This window comes from Sus scrofa, chromosome 18 (genome assembly GCF_054392235.1).
Source record: "Sus scrofa isolate SSC_HxYL_T2T_F1_AM1 chromosome 18, Sscrofa_HxYL_maternal_Yorkshire_Landrace_v2.0, whole genome shotgun sequence".
NCBI lineage: Eukaryota > Metazoa > Chordata > Mammalia > Artiodactyla > Suidae > Sus > Sus scrofa.
Window position 1 is genome coordinate 62777579 of NC_139400.1, and position 16637 is coordinate 62794215.

The 16637-nt window shown below is 48.0% G+C and overlaps 1 protein-coding gene across 16 annotated transcripts in view; it reads right to left on the reverse strand.

Annotated features, from left to right (window-relative positions):
* The window catches only part of SUGCT (succinyl-CoA:glutarate-CoA transferase), a 643257-nt gene that overhangs the window by 172236 nt on the left and 454384 nt on the right, over positions 1 to 16637 (reverse strand). Inside the window, exon 13 of one of the 16 annotated variants that reach the window (XM_085004892.1) lies at positions 15409 to 15731. The exons of the other annotated variants lie outside the window; for them this stretch is intronic. Within the exon in view, the coding sequence (XP_084861018.1) occupies positions 15543 to 15731 (189 nt within the window). The 3' untranslated portion in view covers positions 15409 to 15542. Of the gene's footprint in view, positions 1 to 15408; positions 15732 to 16637 lie in introns of those variants that run through there. 16 annotated transcript variants of the gene reach the window in all.

Genomic DNA, 16637 nt, shown 5'->3' on the forward strand with positions numbered 1-16637 from the left:
TTGACTCACCAATGTCAACACAGTCACAGGCCCTGAGATTAGAGTACATCCTGGAACTCCCTTTGCAGTCCATCTCTTTCTATCATTCAGGGTTTGCAATGGACACGTTTGCAAATCAATGCTGCGCCCAGTGTGCAGGACAGAATTCTGCTTTGCAGAGGAGAAGTTTAGTGTAGTTACAAATGATGCTGAAAACATCTTACTCCCCAGGAGCCGGTTATGACCTTTCAAATGGAACTCAGCCAGCACGTTTAGATCACACTAACGCCAGTGGGTGGAAGAGAGCAGCGACGAAGAGGATATCATCGCAGCCCTCACCTTTGCAAAGGCACTGTGGCACGAGTCACTTTCATTGCCTTTCCCTTAAGTTCTCCTGAGAATACGTTTTGGGAAATTAGTAGTACTGAATCCCCTCTATTTCCCCACTTGAGTCTGGTTGCAGGAGCAAACGAGAATGAGCGAGGGGACTGAGGGGCCCGTTGCTGTTGCCGGGACCAAGGCAATCCGGGTGACACGCAAAGATGATTTCGAAAACAGCAGATGCTACACACCCCAAGGTAGAACAATGCCTCAGGATTATCAAACGGCACGAGAGGTGTTTGTCCACAATTCTAAACCCTGAGGACAGCTCTCAGGCTGGGTCTTTGTGTGTGTGAAGCACAGGGCACAGGACGAGACCGAGTCGGCACTTAAACGACATGCAAGAGAAGGGAGCTGCTGGATGTGGCTGAGCATGTGCTCGCCTTACACTCCCTTCTGTTTATAAACATTCCAGCTTTGTGAATAATAAAGAGCCAAGCCCAGGTCTTTGTCAACCCTCCATGGTCCTCCTGGGACTGAAGGAGCCCAGGAGGAGGTGCTGAATTTCTGTGTGCTGAAGCTTGTCAAGGGCACATCAAAATGCAATAACGAAATCAACTACCAGACAGATTGGATGGCAGATTCTGGCAGCTAACAAGTAGCTTTCTCGTTATAGGGTGTGCAAGCTTGTGGGTTGCACTACAATTAGAAATGGATTTTTTTTTTTTTTTTTGCCGGAGCTCTTATACTTTTCATCCTCATAAGTGACAACAGCGAAAGACTACTTCTCACTTACTAATGTACTCTATCCATCTCCCCACTGCTGAAGTGACTGGTATCTTAACGTCGCATTCTTAAAAATCAGATCAACGCGCTTTGGTGTGTATGAGATACGGATACTTCAAGGAAAGTCAGTGATATTTTACTTAAAACTATCTCTCCTGATTTTGTCCTGTGGGTTCCAAACATCCTTTTGGTACTTTCTCGTGATTGTTGTTGTTGTGGGTTTTAACCATATGTCTCCAGTAGGAAAGCGAGATCTTTGTTTCTTAGCAGCTGATGTGTACTTGCTACTGTGTCGCACAGGAGTCCGTAGTACTGTTAGCGACAGCGAGACAGACAGCTACATCATCTCCACAGAAACTGATGACAGCATATTCGGGAAGAGAATAACAACACTACTTTTTGGACACTTAGTTGTCAGACTTCATGTGGACCAGTCAGCCTGTTTTTCAGAGGTTAGAAGTGAGACACCCAAAGGGTAAAGACCTTTCTCAGAGATACAGCCTATCCCAGGCCAACATCAGGAGTTCATGCAGCCGACAAGGTTGGTCTGGTTGTTTAAACACAAACAATCTTGGAAGGGAGTGGGCTAGGACTGAAGGGGAAGGCAAAGGAGATAAGTGATTGGATGCAGCCTTTCAGATTCACTCAAGGTGGCCATTCGAGGATCAGCTGCCACTTCATCTGTTGATCTACATTTAGGATGTGTGGTATAGGTACACAATGGAATACTACTCAGCTGTAAAAAAGAACAAAAAATGCCATGGTTGCAACTAGAGATTCTCATATTAAGTGAAATATGTCAGAAAGAGAAAGACAAATACTATATAATGTTACTTATATGTGGAATCTAAAATATGCCATGAATGAGCTATCTAAAGAATAGAAACAGACTCACAGGCATGGAGAACAGACTTGTGGTTGCCCAGGGGGTAGGGGGGAGGAGTGGGATGGACTGGGAGTTTGGGGTCAGTAGATGCCAACTAATATAAATACAATGCACGGACAATGAGTCCTAATGTATAGCACAGGGAATTATATCCAATCATTTGTTATAGAATATAATGGAATACATGAAAAACAAGTATATACATGTATGACTGGGTCACTTTTCTGTAGAGCAGAAATTGGCACAACATTGTAAATCAACTGTACTTTAATTAAAAAGATGCAAATAAATAAATAGCTGCCATCTTAAGCCACTGATGCCACCAGGAGGGCCGACATATCAGCCGTCACGGACTGGAAGCAATGGACAAAGTCACAATGCAGTTGATGATTTTTTTACAGGATAAAAAGTTTCTTTCTTTTTTTTTAATTGTTATTTCCCCAACACAATTTTTTCCCCACTGTATACAATGGGGACCCAGTTACACATACATGTATACATACTTTTTATCCCATTATCATGCTCCGTCGTAAGCATCCAGATGTAATTCTGAGTGCTACACAGCAGGATCTCATTGTTAATACATTCCAAAAGCATCCGTTAACCCCAAGCTCCCAATCCATCCCACTCCCTCCCCTTCCCCCCAGGCAACCACAAGTTTACTCTCAAAGTCCATGATTTTCTTCAATTACAGTCAAAAACAACAACAAAACCTGAAGAATTGGATTGTAAACCCTCAAGAGATAAAAAGACCTAAAGAGAGGAACTAGCCCCTATATTTACTACTCTTTTTATTTTACTAGGAGCAAGAGGAAATGTACTTACAGATCCAAGATTTCGTTGAACCAGCAGCTATTTTAATGCATTTAATATGTATGAGCATTGTACCAATTTTTGGGATTACAGAGGTAGACTAGAACCTCCTCTGTCCAGCCAGGATCAAATAAACGTAATAAGGAAACAGAGGCACTGAAGCCAGCTCATGCACAAAGACAGACTTATCAAGTCTCCTCTTTATGGAGATGAAGCTGGAGCTAAGTCCTGAATGAGCGTTTTTAATGCAAACTTGAATGCAAGGACCTAAGGGGCAGAGGGAATACCACTGGCCAAAGCATAGAGGGTTGGGGCACAGTGTGAAGAATGAGGCCAGAAACGCAGTAGACGTGAGATTTTGAAGAAGATCAAATACTCCATGATAAGGAGTTTTGAACATAAGAACATTCAGGGGCTTTAAGAAGGGGGTGACATGATCTATGCCTTTTATAAAGAGTTTTAGGCAGCACTGCAGCAAACAGATTAAAGAGGCCAGTATTATTACATCAGGACAGAGTTTTCTTTCAATGCAATGTTTGATGACAGCCACTAAGCAAGTCCTCCAACTTCTTTCTATGAAAACACATAAAAAGTAAAAATACACTTAAAACCAGTATCAAGAGACAACACCCAAATCTAAGAAAACGGGTAATAAGTCGAAGACAGTTAAGCTGGAGTGAGGTGACCTATCTCTCTAACATCTCAACAGCATTCTCTTTCAGCTCGAAGTGGAAACCCAGAAATCCATGGTGTAAAGATGGGGCCTACAGGAAGAAGGTCAATGTCAGGACACGGGCAGAGACATGAGTCTGGGATGGCGAATGCTATCGTTTTTCGCGTACTTAATCCGTTCACCGAACGAAAGAAATAAGGCAGGAAGAAGCAGGTTGCTCCGCCAGTAGAACAGAATGGAAGCCTACTGTGAAATGGGAGACAAATACATTACATGGGCACAACTAAGAAAGCAATTTGGTCTTGTTTACTGAAAAGTGCTAGCCAGAGCCTTGTGTGGAAATAAGGACAAGGAAGAGAAATAGGGAGGAAATAACTTGCAGGAAAAGGGAGGAAGAAAACCACACCCAGGAGATCGGGAAGAAGAGAACACTTTGCGCATCTGTCTCAGGGCTGAGAAGAAAATTCAGGAAAATGTTGGAGTTCCTCAGTGAAAGACGAGAAGGCAACTCTGAAGAGGAACACGTCACTTTAAGGAAACAACAGGCTGAAGTGAAAAGACAAAAGGATAAAATTAAAAGAGGAGCAATAAAATGAAAAACCAATTGCAAGAATGCTAAAATCACATTATTAAAACTAAAACGTTTCAAATTTGCATTGAATGTAGGGCAGAAGCAATGACACAAAAACCCAAATCAATTGCGTGGTGGAGGGCACCGAAGGTTTCCTAGAACAAAGGCGAAAGAAGGACATGAGGGCTACAGATGATCACAATTACAAAGCCTGAAAGGTGGTTCAGAAAAAAAGAATGAAACGAAATCAAAGCAGCACTAATGAAAGACGTGAGGGGATAAGATTCCCTTAAGAGGAGGAGAGACCCTGACCCTGAGCCTAACCCTAAGCGGACGGCAGTGGGTGACAGTTTACAGCTGACAGGAAAACCAAGGAAAAAGCGTGTGTCTTGGCACATCCAATAACATTTGTAAAATACGAAATTACAAGACAAAAACCCCACTCCGAAACACAAAGCAACAAACTCTGACCACGCTTAGCGACATCCTTTGCGGGGTTCCACACCAGATGACCTGGAGGAACCTCGAATTGATCGCTGAGATTTGGTTAAAACACAGCCATGGGATCCCCGCCGACCATTTCTGACAAAAACAGGTTAAAAGAGGAAGCAGGACATTTTTCCCAGCGCTCGGGGCCAGTGGCAGTCCAAACCCTCAGGGACCATTCACCGTGAAAGCTTACGGCTGACTCAGACTTTCCTAGCAACGTGAACGAAGGTAAAATGCTATCTCACAAGCTGAGAGCGGAAACCAAGATGTGGCAGGCAGCCTCGAAGACGGCCTCCGAGGGCCCCTCTGTCCCGGACTTCACGCTCTTGTGTAACCCCATCTCCTGGAGTGTAGGTCGCAGCTAAGCTTTCCAGCCACTCGAGGTGACAGAGGTCAAGGTTAAGTTATCGGAAGGCTTGGCTTCTGTCTCGACCTCTCTCATTCTCTCCCTCACCCCGTGGACTCCCGCTGCCCTGCCATAACCTGCTCAGCTGAGAGGACCCCGAGCCAGGAACGGAGAGAGGCCTCCAGCCAAGAGCCTGTGGGAAATTGAGACCCTCACCCCACCAATTTATAAGGAAATCCACCGTAACAACAAACCCCAGCCGTCCAGCAGCCTTCAGATGAGAATGCAGCCCTGAGCCTCAGGCCAGCTGCAGTCTTGTAAGTCTTTGATCTAGAGCCACCAATTAAACCATGCCCAGGTTCCTGACACAAGAACTGTGACAATAAATGTTAAATGTATTAATGATAATAACAAATGAAAAGTAGATTAAGCCCTTCCATTTTTTTTTCTTTTTCTTTTTAATGTTGTACCTGCAGCAGATGGAGGTTCCCAGGCTAGGGGTCAAATGAGAGGTACAGCTGCCGGCCTATGCCAGAGCAATACAGGATCTGAGCCACATCTGTGACCCACACCACAGCTCACAGCAATGACTGATCCTTAACCCACTGAGCCAGGCCAGGGATCAAACCTTGGTTCTCATGGACACTAGTTGGGTTTGTTACCACTGAGCCATGATGCGAACGCCACCTCCAAATTTTTTAAGGGAAATGTTTTTCAAATTTGATCGAAAGGCAAAATATGACTATTGTATTCATTTCCTAGGACTGATGAAATAAATGGCCACCAAGTGGGTGGCTTGAAACAACAGAAACTGACTTCTTCACAGTTCTGCAGGCCAGCAAACTGTCCGCACTGTCGGGGGAGACCCCGTCCCTGCCCTTTCCTGCTTCTGGGGCTTGCCTGCCATCCTTGGCCTCCCTCACTTGCAGCTGCATCTCTCTAACCCCTGCTTCCATCTCCACGTGATCATACTTCCTGGGTATGCGATTCTCTAAGTCTCTCTCTCCTTCTCAGGACACCACTCATCAGATTCAGGGCCAACCCCAATCCAGTACGACTTCATCTTAACTCCAGTGTACTTCTCAAGGTCTTATTTCCCAAGGAGGTCACATTCACTGGTACCAGGTGTTAAGACTTCAACACCTCTTTTAGGGAACACACATCGGCCCACTGTTTACAAACGGCACAGCTAAAAAGAATCAAAAACAAGTGCAGAATGTGACAGTAAGGAGACAGTCATTCAGCAAATATTCATATAGTCAGATATGGAAAGCTACACACCACATTGTGAGAGAACAATTAATGTGTGAGAAAGTGTTAGTGATACGATAGAAAGTAAAAATACCAAAATATAAATTGAGTCATATAGGTAAAAAGACACAATAACTGCAAATAGTCTCGGCACACACATGCACAGAAAAGTCTTAGAGGAAACACACTAAACTATTTATAGTGGTTAACACTGGTTGGTAGGACGAGAGGTAATTTATTATCTTCATAATTTGCTATACTTTAAATATTTTCTTACAGTTAGAATAATATTTCAGAGCCTCACTGGACATACGGAGGTTCCCAGGCTAGGGGTCAAACTGGAGCTACAGCTGCTAGCCTATAGCACAGCCACAGCATCCAGGATTTGAGCTGCGTCTGTGACCTACGCCACAGCTCACAGAAACACCAGATCCTTAACCCACTGAGTAAGGCCTGGGATGGAACCCACAACCTCACGGATACTAGTCGGGTTTGTTAACTACTGAACCACTGCGGGAACTGCTGTTTTTCTTTTGAACAGTAAAACTATAGCACATTTTTCATATCCATTTTCAGACTGTTGCGGGTGTGCCGGTGGGTTTTTTGTTTGGTTTTGGCCATGCCTGTGGCATGCAGAGGAGTTTACACACCAAACACCCTGGGTTGCCAGTCAGCATGAGGACTTTGTGGCAGCATGACCTTGGGCAAACAACCTGACCTCTGCGTGTTTCAGAGTCCTGATCCATGAACCGGAACGACATGAGGGCCTGACTCAGAGCATTACCCTAGGAAAGTTTCTACTGATATATTTAATAAAAATGACAGGTCAGTGGCCTTTTCTCTACAATTCGGCCAGCAGTTCTGTCAGGAACACCTGACGGTATTAGCAGGAACTGAAGAGGCGCTATTAATACCGAGCCTTCTCAATATTCCCCATGTCTGTTCTGAATCTACATTCTGGATGCATTCTCCAAAACGCAGTGGGATGACTCTGATGATATGCAAGGCACTGAGGTCCTAAAGCCTAAAGTGACTCGTATGGGAACTAGATGGGTCTTCCTGCCTCTCCCCTCCCGTCACACCAGGAAGTCAGATGCATGTCCCAATATATCTCATGTCCTTCAAGGGCCTTGATCTTGGAATGATCTGATGTTAGAGACTTTCAGTTACTTGTCCAGCCCCCAGCGAAAGAGGCCACAGAAGGTGTTGAGGGCCCTGGTATTACCAACTCCTGTCTCTTCCTACCCTGCCCCATCAAACGGCAGGTGTGGAAGGCCCGTGACCTTCAGGTGTAGGCAGCCGCACGGAGCCCTCTGAATTCTGAACAGGGTGCTCACAGCACTCTCCCCAAGAGCAGGGCAGTCTGCAGGGTGCCCGCCGCGCCAGCTCTGAGTCAGCGCCACCATCCTGCTCGCCCGGATGCACACTGGGCTAAACACTTCCGTCATGTCACACACAGTCACTGAATTCAAGGACCTGCACCAGATGCTGCACGAGAGGGCACCTGCCTCCTAGAGCTTCGTGGAGTAAAGCACCAAACGGATGCACAAGCATGCCCTGTGATCGGCGGCAGGAAGGAAACATGAGGTTCGAAGGAGGGAGAAGGGGAAGACGTGACCCGTTAGACCCGGGAAGAGGGAGGGCCTCTTGGAGGAGGTGGCAGTTAATTAGAAATCTCAGTGATGAGAGGAACGGGCCAGGCAAAGAGGGGAGAGGCGAACCACCCTCGTGAGGGGTGCTGGATGAGGTCCTGAAGGTGCCAGCACTGGGCAATTTCAGATCCAGAAGTGCGACCAGTGAGTGGCAGGGGGAGGGAGGAAACACACGGGTTAGGCAAACGAGGCCGGATCTGGCGGAGCCGGATCTTGTAGGACCTGGAGAGAAAAACATGTCGATGCTGATTTAACGGCAGCAAGAAGGCATCGATAGATTTTAAGCAAAGGAGCAACAGTATTCAAATTATATGCGATTATAAGATGGACAGTATACAAGATGGAAGGCTGCCCGGGATCCAGAAAGAAAACAGAACGGAGTGGAAAGGGGAGGCCCGTAAGGAGCCCGAGCTCCAGCCACGGTGTGATGGGACCTCGGACTAGTGCGCTGGCGGAGGACGGGGCGCAGGGGAGCTCAGGCTGGGGAAGAATGACAGCGCGCTCCTGCCTGTGCAAGGAGAAGAGGAAGGCCAGGGTCAGGTTCCCGCTCGAGCAAGTGGCTGGAGGGCAAGGCCTCTGACAGGAGGAAAGACTGGAGAAACTCCTGTTGGGCGGCTGCTGGCGGGGGAGCTGGAAACAAGGATGAGACCTGAGTGTTCCAAGTGGGCTCTCTGAACTACCTGGGGGAGTTCCCATCGGGCTCGGCAGCAACGATTTCAGCTAATATCCATGAGGACACAGGTTCAATCCCTGGCCTCGCTCTGTGGGTTGAGGATTCACCATTGCCCTGAGCTGTGGTGTAGGTCACAGACGCGATTTGGATCTGGAGTTGCTGTGGCTGTGGTGCAGGCCGGCGGCCACAGCTCTGATTGGACCTCTAGCCTGGGAACTTCCATACACTGCGGGTGCAGCCCTAAAAAGACACCACCACCAAAAAAGAAATCCTTGGAAGCCCAGCATCCAAACAGAAATAGAAGGAGGCAGCTGGACAGGTCCATCTGCAAGTGAGATGTGTGCTCAGAGCTCAAGTTGAAAGTGTGAAACTTGGTCCATGTCAGCACTGCCCCGACCTTGTAAGACGGTCCCCACGTCGGCCAGAACCGTGGCCTGAACGCCAGCTTGGTGGCCTGAGGGACTGACCTCTCACCTGCTCCTCCTCACTGAGCTGGAGACCCTGCAGCCGACAGAGGTCTACCTTGGACCTTGCTGAGTTTCAAAGCGCTGATGCGCAGGCTGAACTGTCCTGCAGACCCCCTGCCAGGCTTCCAGACCTAGGACCTGCCTCCTCTGGTCTTGACCCTGCCTGTCCTGTGCCACATACCCGTGCTCTCTCAGGGCCGTGCGCTTTATTTATCTGTGTGTTTTCTTGCTTTATTTTTTTTTTCTTTGTTTTGTTGTTTTATGGCCACACCTGCGGCATATGGAAGTTCCTGGGCCAGGGGTCAAATTGGAGCTGCAGATGCAGCCTATGCCACACCCATGGCAACCTGGACCAAGCCACGCCTGGGGCCTGCACCACAGCTTTCAGCCAGGCCAGATGCTTAACCCCCTGAGACAGCCCAGGGATTCAGCCCTCATCCTCACAGAGGCAACGAACGTCGTGGTCCTTAACTGCTGAGCCACAAAGGGACCGCCCAGGCATTTGCATTTTAAATGAGACCGTACAGAGGCAGAGTCTCTCAGTCAGAGAGGAATCCAGCGGCGGCGTCGAGGGAGGTGGGACGGGAAAAGTCCTGGGACAGATCGTGTCTTTTGTGTTCCACTGAGCAGATGCTTGCTCAGGCGCCGTGCATTGAGGGGTACGTGAGAAAGGAAGTCCTGACAGCATTCCTGGTCATCCTCATAGCCCCTGGCCCTTTGTGCCACCACATGGCACAGCACCCAGGAACGGAGAGAGCCACAGCCACCAGCACCAGGCCCTGCAGAGCCTTTAGGGCTGTCTCTCCCTGCCCTCTAGGTAAATGCCTGTGCTTGCCGTGCGGCTCCCCGAGGGCGGGAAAGGCATTCAGGCAGAGCGGTCCATGGGACACAGGCACAGAACTGAGACACGACCTGTGCGGGAGCCGCCAGCGGTTCAGCGTCCCTCTGCACGGAGGCATGCACCCGCTTGGTGACTTAGATGGGAAGGCAGGGGACACAGCACACGGCAGTGCAGAGCAGCAGCTCCGATGCCTTAAAACCCTTGCTCCACTGCTTCGGTCACTGGCAGTACCTTGGCAGGTGCCAGCGGCACTGGAGCACTGGTGGGAGGCAGGAGGATGCGATGGACAGGAGAAGCATTTTAAAATTCATCGTGCCTTTAGCACTGGAGATGAACTGAGACAGGACGGCAGTGACTGTGCACTTGAGGAAAGCATAGGATCTGCCGTCCCCTGGAAGAGATAAAGGTGGACCCACAAAGGGACCCTGTGGACACCAGGAACCGGACTGAGAAGGGCAAGTGCTGCACGGAGTCTGCCCAGGACGGAAGCGCAGAGACAGAGGAACGGCAGGGGCTTCATCCTGGGGCCGCAAGCTTCATGCCAGGCTGCACGGTTCCCTGACAGCTTGCAACCAGCAGTCACATCTGCTCCTGATGGAACGGAGAAAGGATCCTGAGATTAAAGGGTTTGGGCATGTCTGAGCAGGGAGCTCTGTGCTTGAGCCAATTGCTCTTGTCAACCAGAGCTCCCTGCTCTCCGGCGGAGACCAGATCTAACTGTGATAGTTGAAGGCTGAGTGAAACTGAACTGCAGAGGCAACGTAAGGAAAAGCAGGGTGCCACACAGACGAGGGGGGTCAACAATGAGAGTGGCTCATTAACCCATGTGCCCTCATTATGCACCAGCTATGGGCACAGTGCAGAACGAGAGACAGAGTAAGGAAGAGGCCCAGGGCAGGACAGGTTCTTAGTTTAATCGAAACATGCAGCCGCTGTTATTCCCGGTCCAGAGATTGCAGTAGGAGGTGTTCTCTCTACGGGGGAATCAAGAATTAATGGTGGCGGATAAGGCCTTAGTTTGCCAAGCACCTCCAAGGAAATTTCCTCCTCCCTCACTCCTGCAGTTTCAGAACTTACTGAGAAATAAATGCAGGCATCTCATCAAGCTCTACCAGCTCATAATACAGCAAACCTGGATCAGAAAATGGGGCTGTGCCAAGAGGTGGTATATGGTGGTATACAGCATCAGCATGCGAAAAAGAAAGTGTCTCTCTCTCTCTCTCTCTCTCTCTCTATATATATATATATATATGTATACACACACACACACACACACACATACACCTGGGTCACTATGCTGTACAGCAGAAATTAACACAACCCTGCAAATCAACTATACGCTAATAAAAAATAAAACAAAATACGGCTTGTACTGGAGGTCTCAAATCGGGTACCCCGCTTCACCCCCACCCCAGACTGCAGGTTTCCCCCCAGGGCAGAGGCACAGCCCGAGCTGTCTGACAGCCACAAGGATCAAAGAACAAGCCCTGCCTGCGGGCAGGCTGGGCTGACAGAAAGCGAACCCAGGGGGCTTCGGCATGCAAAATCAGAGGCTCTCTCCCAATCAGACAATCCAATGAGCCCCCCTTTCCTTGGGGGAGGGGCTGGAAGGAAGGCTGGAAGGTTCCCTCCTTTCCAGGACAGAGGTCTGGTCATGGGTCACGGCAGAGACGCTGGGCGAAGGAGGAAAGCTGCTCTCCTTGCGCCGCACTGGCGCATGCGCCGTCAGACTGCACGCTGGATGTTGAGAGAAAGCCCGCTAATTCCTCGCTGAGCTGGAAGAAGACCGACGGATCGTTGGATCCAGTGCGCTTCTTTTTGCTGCTGAACTCTTTCTTCAAATATAAAACACAAAAGACAGAGGTCGTCTTGGCCGAAAGGAGCGAAAAGTAAGAGGCGGGGACAGCCCAGGCCGGACCCAGGAGGACGGCCCGCCCTCCCCAGCAGCCACCCAAAGGCAACTCAGAGGAACCCTAGGACTTCACACGGTAGCTTTTCAAACCTCTGAAATGGTCTGCTGTGCTGGGAAAACGCCAACTGGAGGCGTCATGCAACTGTCCCAAGGGTGCCGCTGAGTCGGGGCGGAGGGGGGCTGCCAGCATCCATCATGGAATCCTTCACCCGGACCAGGGCTGGCAAACAGCACCGAGAGTCTCTCCTCGCTTGGAAGGGATCGCTGTTCACACACGTCTCCCCTCTGTTTCTACTACCAGACTCCCACCCAGTCGTGTCCACAGGGTGAGCGGAGACAGCGCTTCCAGGGAGCTCACTCTGAACACTTTCCCGCTGCGGACAGAGATCCTTGCAAAGGGGCGAATGATGATCTCAGCCTAGTCCAGCTGTAGGGAAGAGGACAAGCAGAGCTTCCGAGGTGACCTCCAGCACCAGAGTGTGCACGTGACCTTCCTTCTCTCCTTTCCAGAAGAGACCCGTCCACGAAGACAGCAGGGGTTCCTCACACTGGGCTGGTGAGAACAGACCGTCCTCCCGACAACCCCGGCCCTCCGTGAGAAAGGGAGGCCGAAGGGGTGTCTCTACCAACTCAGGAGGATAAAACCGATGGGCCACTCGAGACAGAATTAGGCTGAACCGCACAAAACCAAGCGAAATGAAAACACTGAATCATATGTTTTCATAAATCATAAACGGCCAACTACTGGCTCTTTAAGCGTTTCGACCTGTACTTCACTGGCCTGATCCCCAACCAGCTTAGACCTTCCAGTATTCCCGTTAACAGGCCCTGGTTCACGTTCATCACTCATTTTACGTCTTGACGTAGGACAAGGACCAGAAGCAAGGGCGTGGCCTTTGACGTGAAGTTGCCTGTGTTCTACCGAGGACACCTGAGCGTCGTCAGAGGCATGATCTTGTGCCCTCCTCCCCCCAACACCGGTTCTCATTCCTCTCCGACCCGGGGCCCTCTGTGCCCACACGCCTGTATCACTCAGAGACTGCACTCGATTCCACACCGATTACTGAGTGCTCACCACACAACAACTTCCAGTACTGTCAAGAGGCCGCAGGAGAGCCAGAAACCAGAGTTTGGTGTCTCTGCACTGGATTGCCCACCCGTCCCGAGAACATTATCAAAACGGTGTAAGAACCCACTTATTTCTAGCACCCTCCTTTAAGTATACACAGGGCACAATCTGGTGAAGCACACGCATGGTTTCAAAAGGCCCCTGAGCACCAGGGGACCGTGTCATCACACGCTGGCAAGCGGGAGATCACGATGACAAAACTTACTTCACACGACAAAGTGGGGGCAAAAACCCCGGGGAGGGCAATTCCAACATCAAACAGGGTTGATGCGTTTACCATCATCGCAAGACATTACGGGGTGACCTCTGCAGACTGGAAACGGGGTTACGTCAACAAACGTTTCACTTTAAAGCGCGAGATGAAAGAGTGCCTCCCCTCACATGCTGCAGTGTTACTGGCTCAGGTTTAAAGAAAGTATGCAGCCAGGTACCCGTGTCACATTTCAATCTGTGATACTGACATGGATGTGAAAACCCAAGCCTTTGAAACTGAGCCTTTCGCTTGTCGAGCAAAAACCTGAAACGCACTCTGCTGCAAAGACCTGAAGGGGAGAGACGGTAAGATGACAAAGGCGAGAGCTTTACCCATGGAACAGCTCGGAATCCTCCTGCCACAGGCCGTAACGCAGGTCCGCTAGTGCAGATAACTGAGATTGGTTTGTCTGGATTTCCTCGATCAAGGCTTACCTGCCCTGCAGATTCCAAAAAGCTGATGTGTTGCCAAAGTATGGACTATTACTATTATTATTATTGCCTTTTCTAGGGCCGCACCTGCGGCATATGGAAGTTCTCAAGCTAGGGGTCTAATCCGAGCTGTAGCCGCCGGCCTGCACCACAGCCACAGCGTTGTCGGATCCGAGCCGCATCTGCGACCTACACCACAGCTCATGGCAACATTGGATCCTTAACCCACTGTGCGAGGGCAGGGATCGAACCCGTATCCTCATGGATACTAATTGGATTCGTTAACAACTGAGCCACAACGGGAACTCCATGGAAAATCATTTATTTAACTGAACCAGCTTTCCTTATGATCAATTCAATTATAGTCCCTGAGTGCCACACCCCCCCATAGCACCATCTTGTCATTTATTTAGCTAAACCAGTTTCTCTGTTGCCTCAGCAAACTCCCAAGCAAGGAGTGAAGAGCTCATATATTTGATGCAAGCTTCACCAGCCCTCTGCCAATGATGTCTGTATTTTCTTCTACACGACTACGAAAGGAAAATCTCTTTGCCCTGCATTTTAAATTCTTTCGCAGTACTGTATTTTTGACCTAGGAGTTAACAGATAGCAAGCCATACAGCTCATCCTCTGGTTAAATCAATAGGTACATTACAGGAAACGGGGGGACTGCAGAGAAAGGATGGCCTCACTGCATACATCATTTCGAGCAAGGTCGTAAATTCTGCCTGGTCGTGACCTTCAGGTGAAGTGGTACAGGAAGGGTTAAGAGTTACATCACGGTGGGCATTTGAAGCCCTTATAAGCAGGGATGAAAGGCGAGCTGCTCATATCTGATGATGCAAAACAATAGTAAAAAACACAAAAATGCCCTAATACGTTGGAAACCTTGAAAACAACTCCAGCCCCGGGTCCCTCCTGGGCTTCCGGCCAGGCCCTGGTTCCCTTGACCAGGAACAGAACCCGGGGTGCTTCACCCTTCCTAATTCTTCAGAGTCTACTTCATTTGGCAGAGGACCTAAACCTAACCACAACAGTTGAAAAGAAAGGCCTACATTCTACTCTAAAATATACAAATCATGAAATGTATACAACTAACAAAAACAGTCTCAGTACTACTTGATGAGAGGAATTTTGTGAGGGTTGTTTTTCTTTTTTCTTTTCTTTTTTTTTAATTCAGCATTCCAGTAATGTGAAACCACTGTTTAAGGTAGAAAATCATTTTTCAATCTCAGGAAACATCGTTACTAGCTGCCAAAAGTCGATCCATATAATAAGAACTATTTGCTAACGCTGAACACCTGCATTTTTATAGATAGCCTCTCAGGACAGCTGTAGCTGAGGCTTCGAGTCTACTGACACAGCAGCCAAGCAAAAAAAAAAAAAAAAAAAAAAAAAACAACAAAAAACCCCCCACAAAACTGTAGATAGGAATGCTCGCTGAATTAGCCATGCGTGCATTTACCCCAAGTGTTCATCGGTGGACTCTGATGGCCATTAGATCTAATGCGGAGCGTACAAAATACGTCCGGGGTAAGGATCCCAGCTGCTAGAAGCCTACATCTTGAGGTGGTAGGATACACAAATCAAAACATACTAAAGGTATAAACATATATCATGCTTATGGAAGCCATGTGTAAATATTTATTTCACTTTCCATGGTTAGTTTTAGCTTGGGGCGCTTCATTGTTTGATTTTCTGACTTACTGGGTTTAATGGAAAAAGACAGCCACCAGGAGTTGGAAGGAAGGGTTCATTAAGAAGGTGCAAGCGTTGTTTTATAGTCTTCTGAAATGAAGACTTTTCTAGCAAGCATCTCAAGGATAGTTTACACATTCTCACATACTTGTTCAAACACCGTGATGCTGACCCATTAGGGTGTTTTCACGGCAGCGGTCTCTTGGAACCCGTCAAACAAGGAGCAGAGAAAGAAGATTTTCGTCTTATTTTTGCAAAGAATAAAAACATTTATTGAGCACCTACTAGGAGCCAAAAATGGGATGAAATCCTTTATAAATGTTGTCTTTAACTCTTATGACATTTATAGCATCCTTTCTCTTTTGCCAAATTTAGTTAGCAGTGACTTTTTGCCAGGCCTTGTATCGGCAACGTAGTGGTTCGTGGGGCAGATGTGGTCCCGCCCTTGGTTTCCGATCTAGCCAGGAAGACATACACACGAGGCGTACAAACAAGTGAAGCTGGGGTTGACAACGAGCAGCAGAGCGTGCTAGGGAAGGCACGGCCACATGGTACAAATTCTGCAGATCACATAAGAAGAGACAGAAGAATGCCTGTTGAGTAATCCCACTGTTGACTCAATGTAATCTTTATATCTTTTGTTTGTTTTAAAAGTTTTGAATGATTTTCATTTTTTCAATTATGGTTGGTTTAGTGTTCTGTCAATTTTCAACTGTACAGCAAAGTGACCCAGTCTCTCTCTCTCTCACACACACACACACACACACACACACATGCAGACATATTATTTTCCTCACATTATCCTCCATCACGTTCCATCATAAGTGACTAGATCTAGTTCCCAGTGCTGTACAGCAGGATCTCATTGCTTATCCACTCCAAATGCAATAGTTTGTACCTATTAACCCCAAACCGCCAGTATATCCCACTCCCTCCCCCTCCCTCTTGACAACCACAAGTCTGTTCTCCAAGTCCATGAGTTTCTTTTCTGCAGAAAAGTTCATTTGTGCCATATGTTAGATTCCAGATATAAGTGATATCACATGGTATTTGTCTTTCTCTTTCTGACTTACTTCACTTAGTATGAGAGTCTCTGGTTCCATCCATGTTGCTGCAAATGGCATTATTTTGTTCTTTTTTATGGCTTAGTAGTATTCCATTGTGTATCTATATACCATATCTTAATGCCTTTATCTGTCGATGGAAAAAGGGACTCTCCTACACTGTTGGTGGGAATGTAAATTGGTAAAAACCACTATGGGAGACAGTATGGAGATATCTCAGAAAACTAAATATAGAACTACCATATGACCCAGAAATTCCACTCTTGGGCATATATCTGGACAAAACATTCATTCAAAAAGATACTGGCACCCCTATGTTCACTGCAGCACTAGTCACAACAGCCAAGACATGGAAGCAATCTTTATATCTTGACAGTGCTTTTAAATAAGATGTCATGCAAT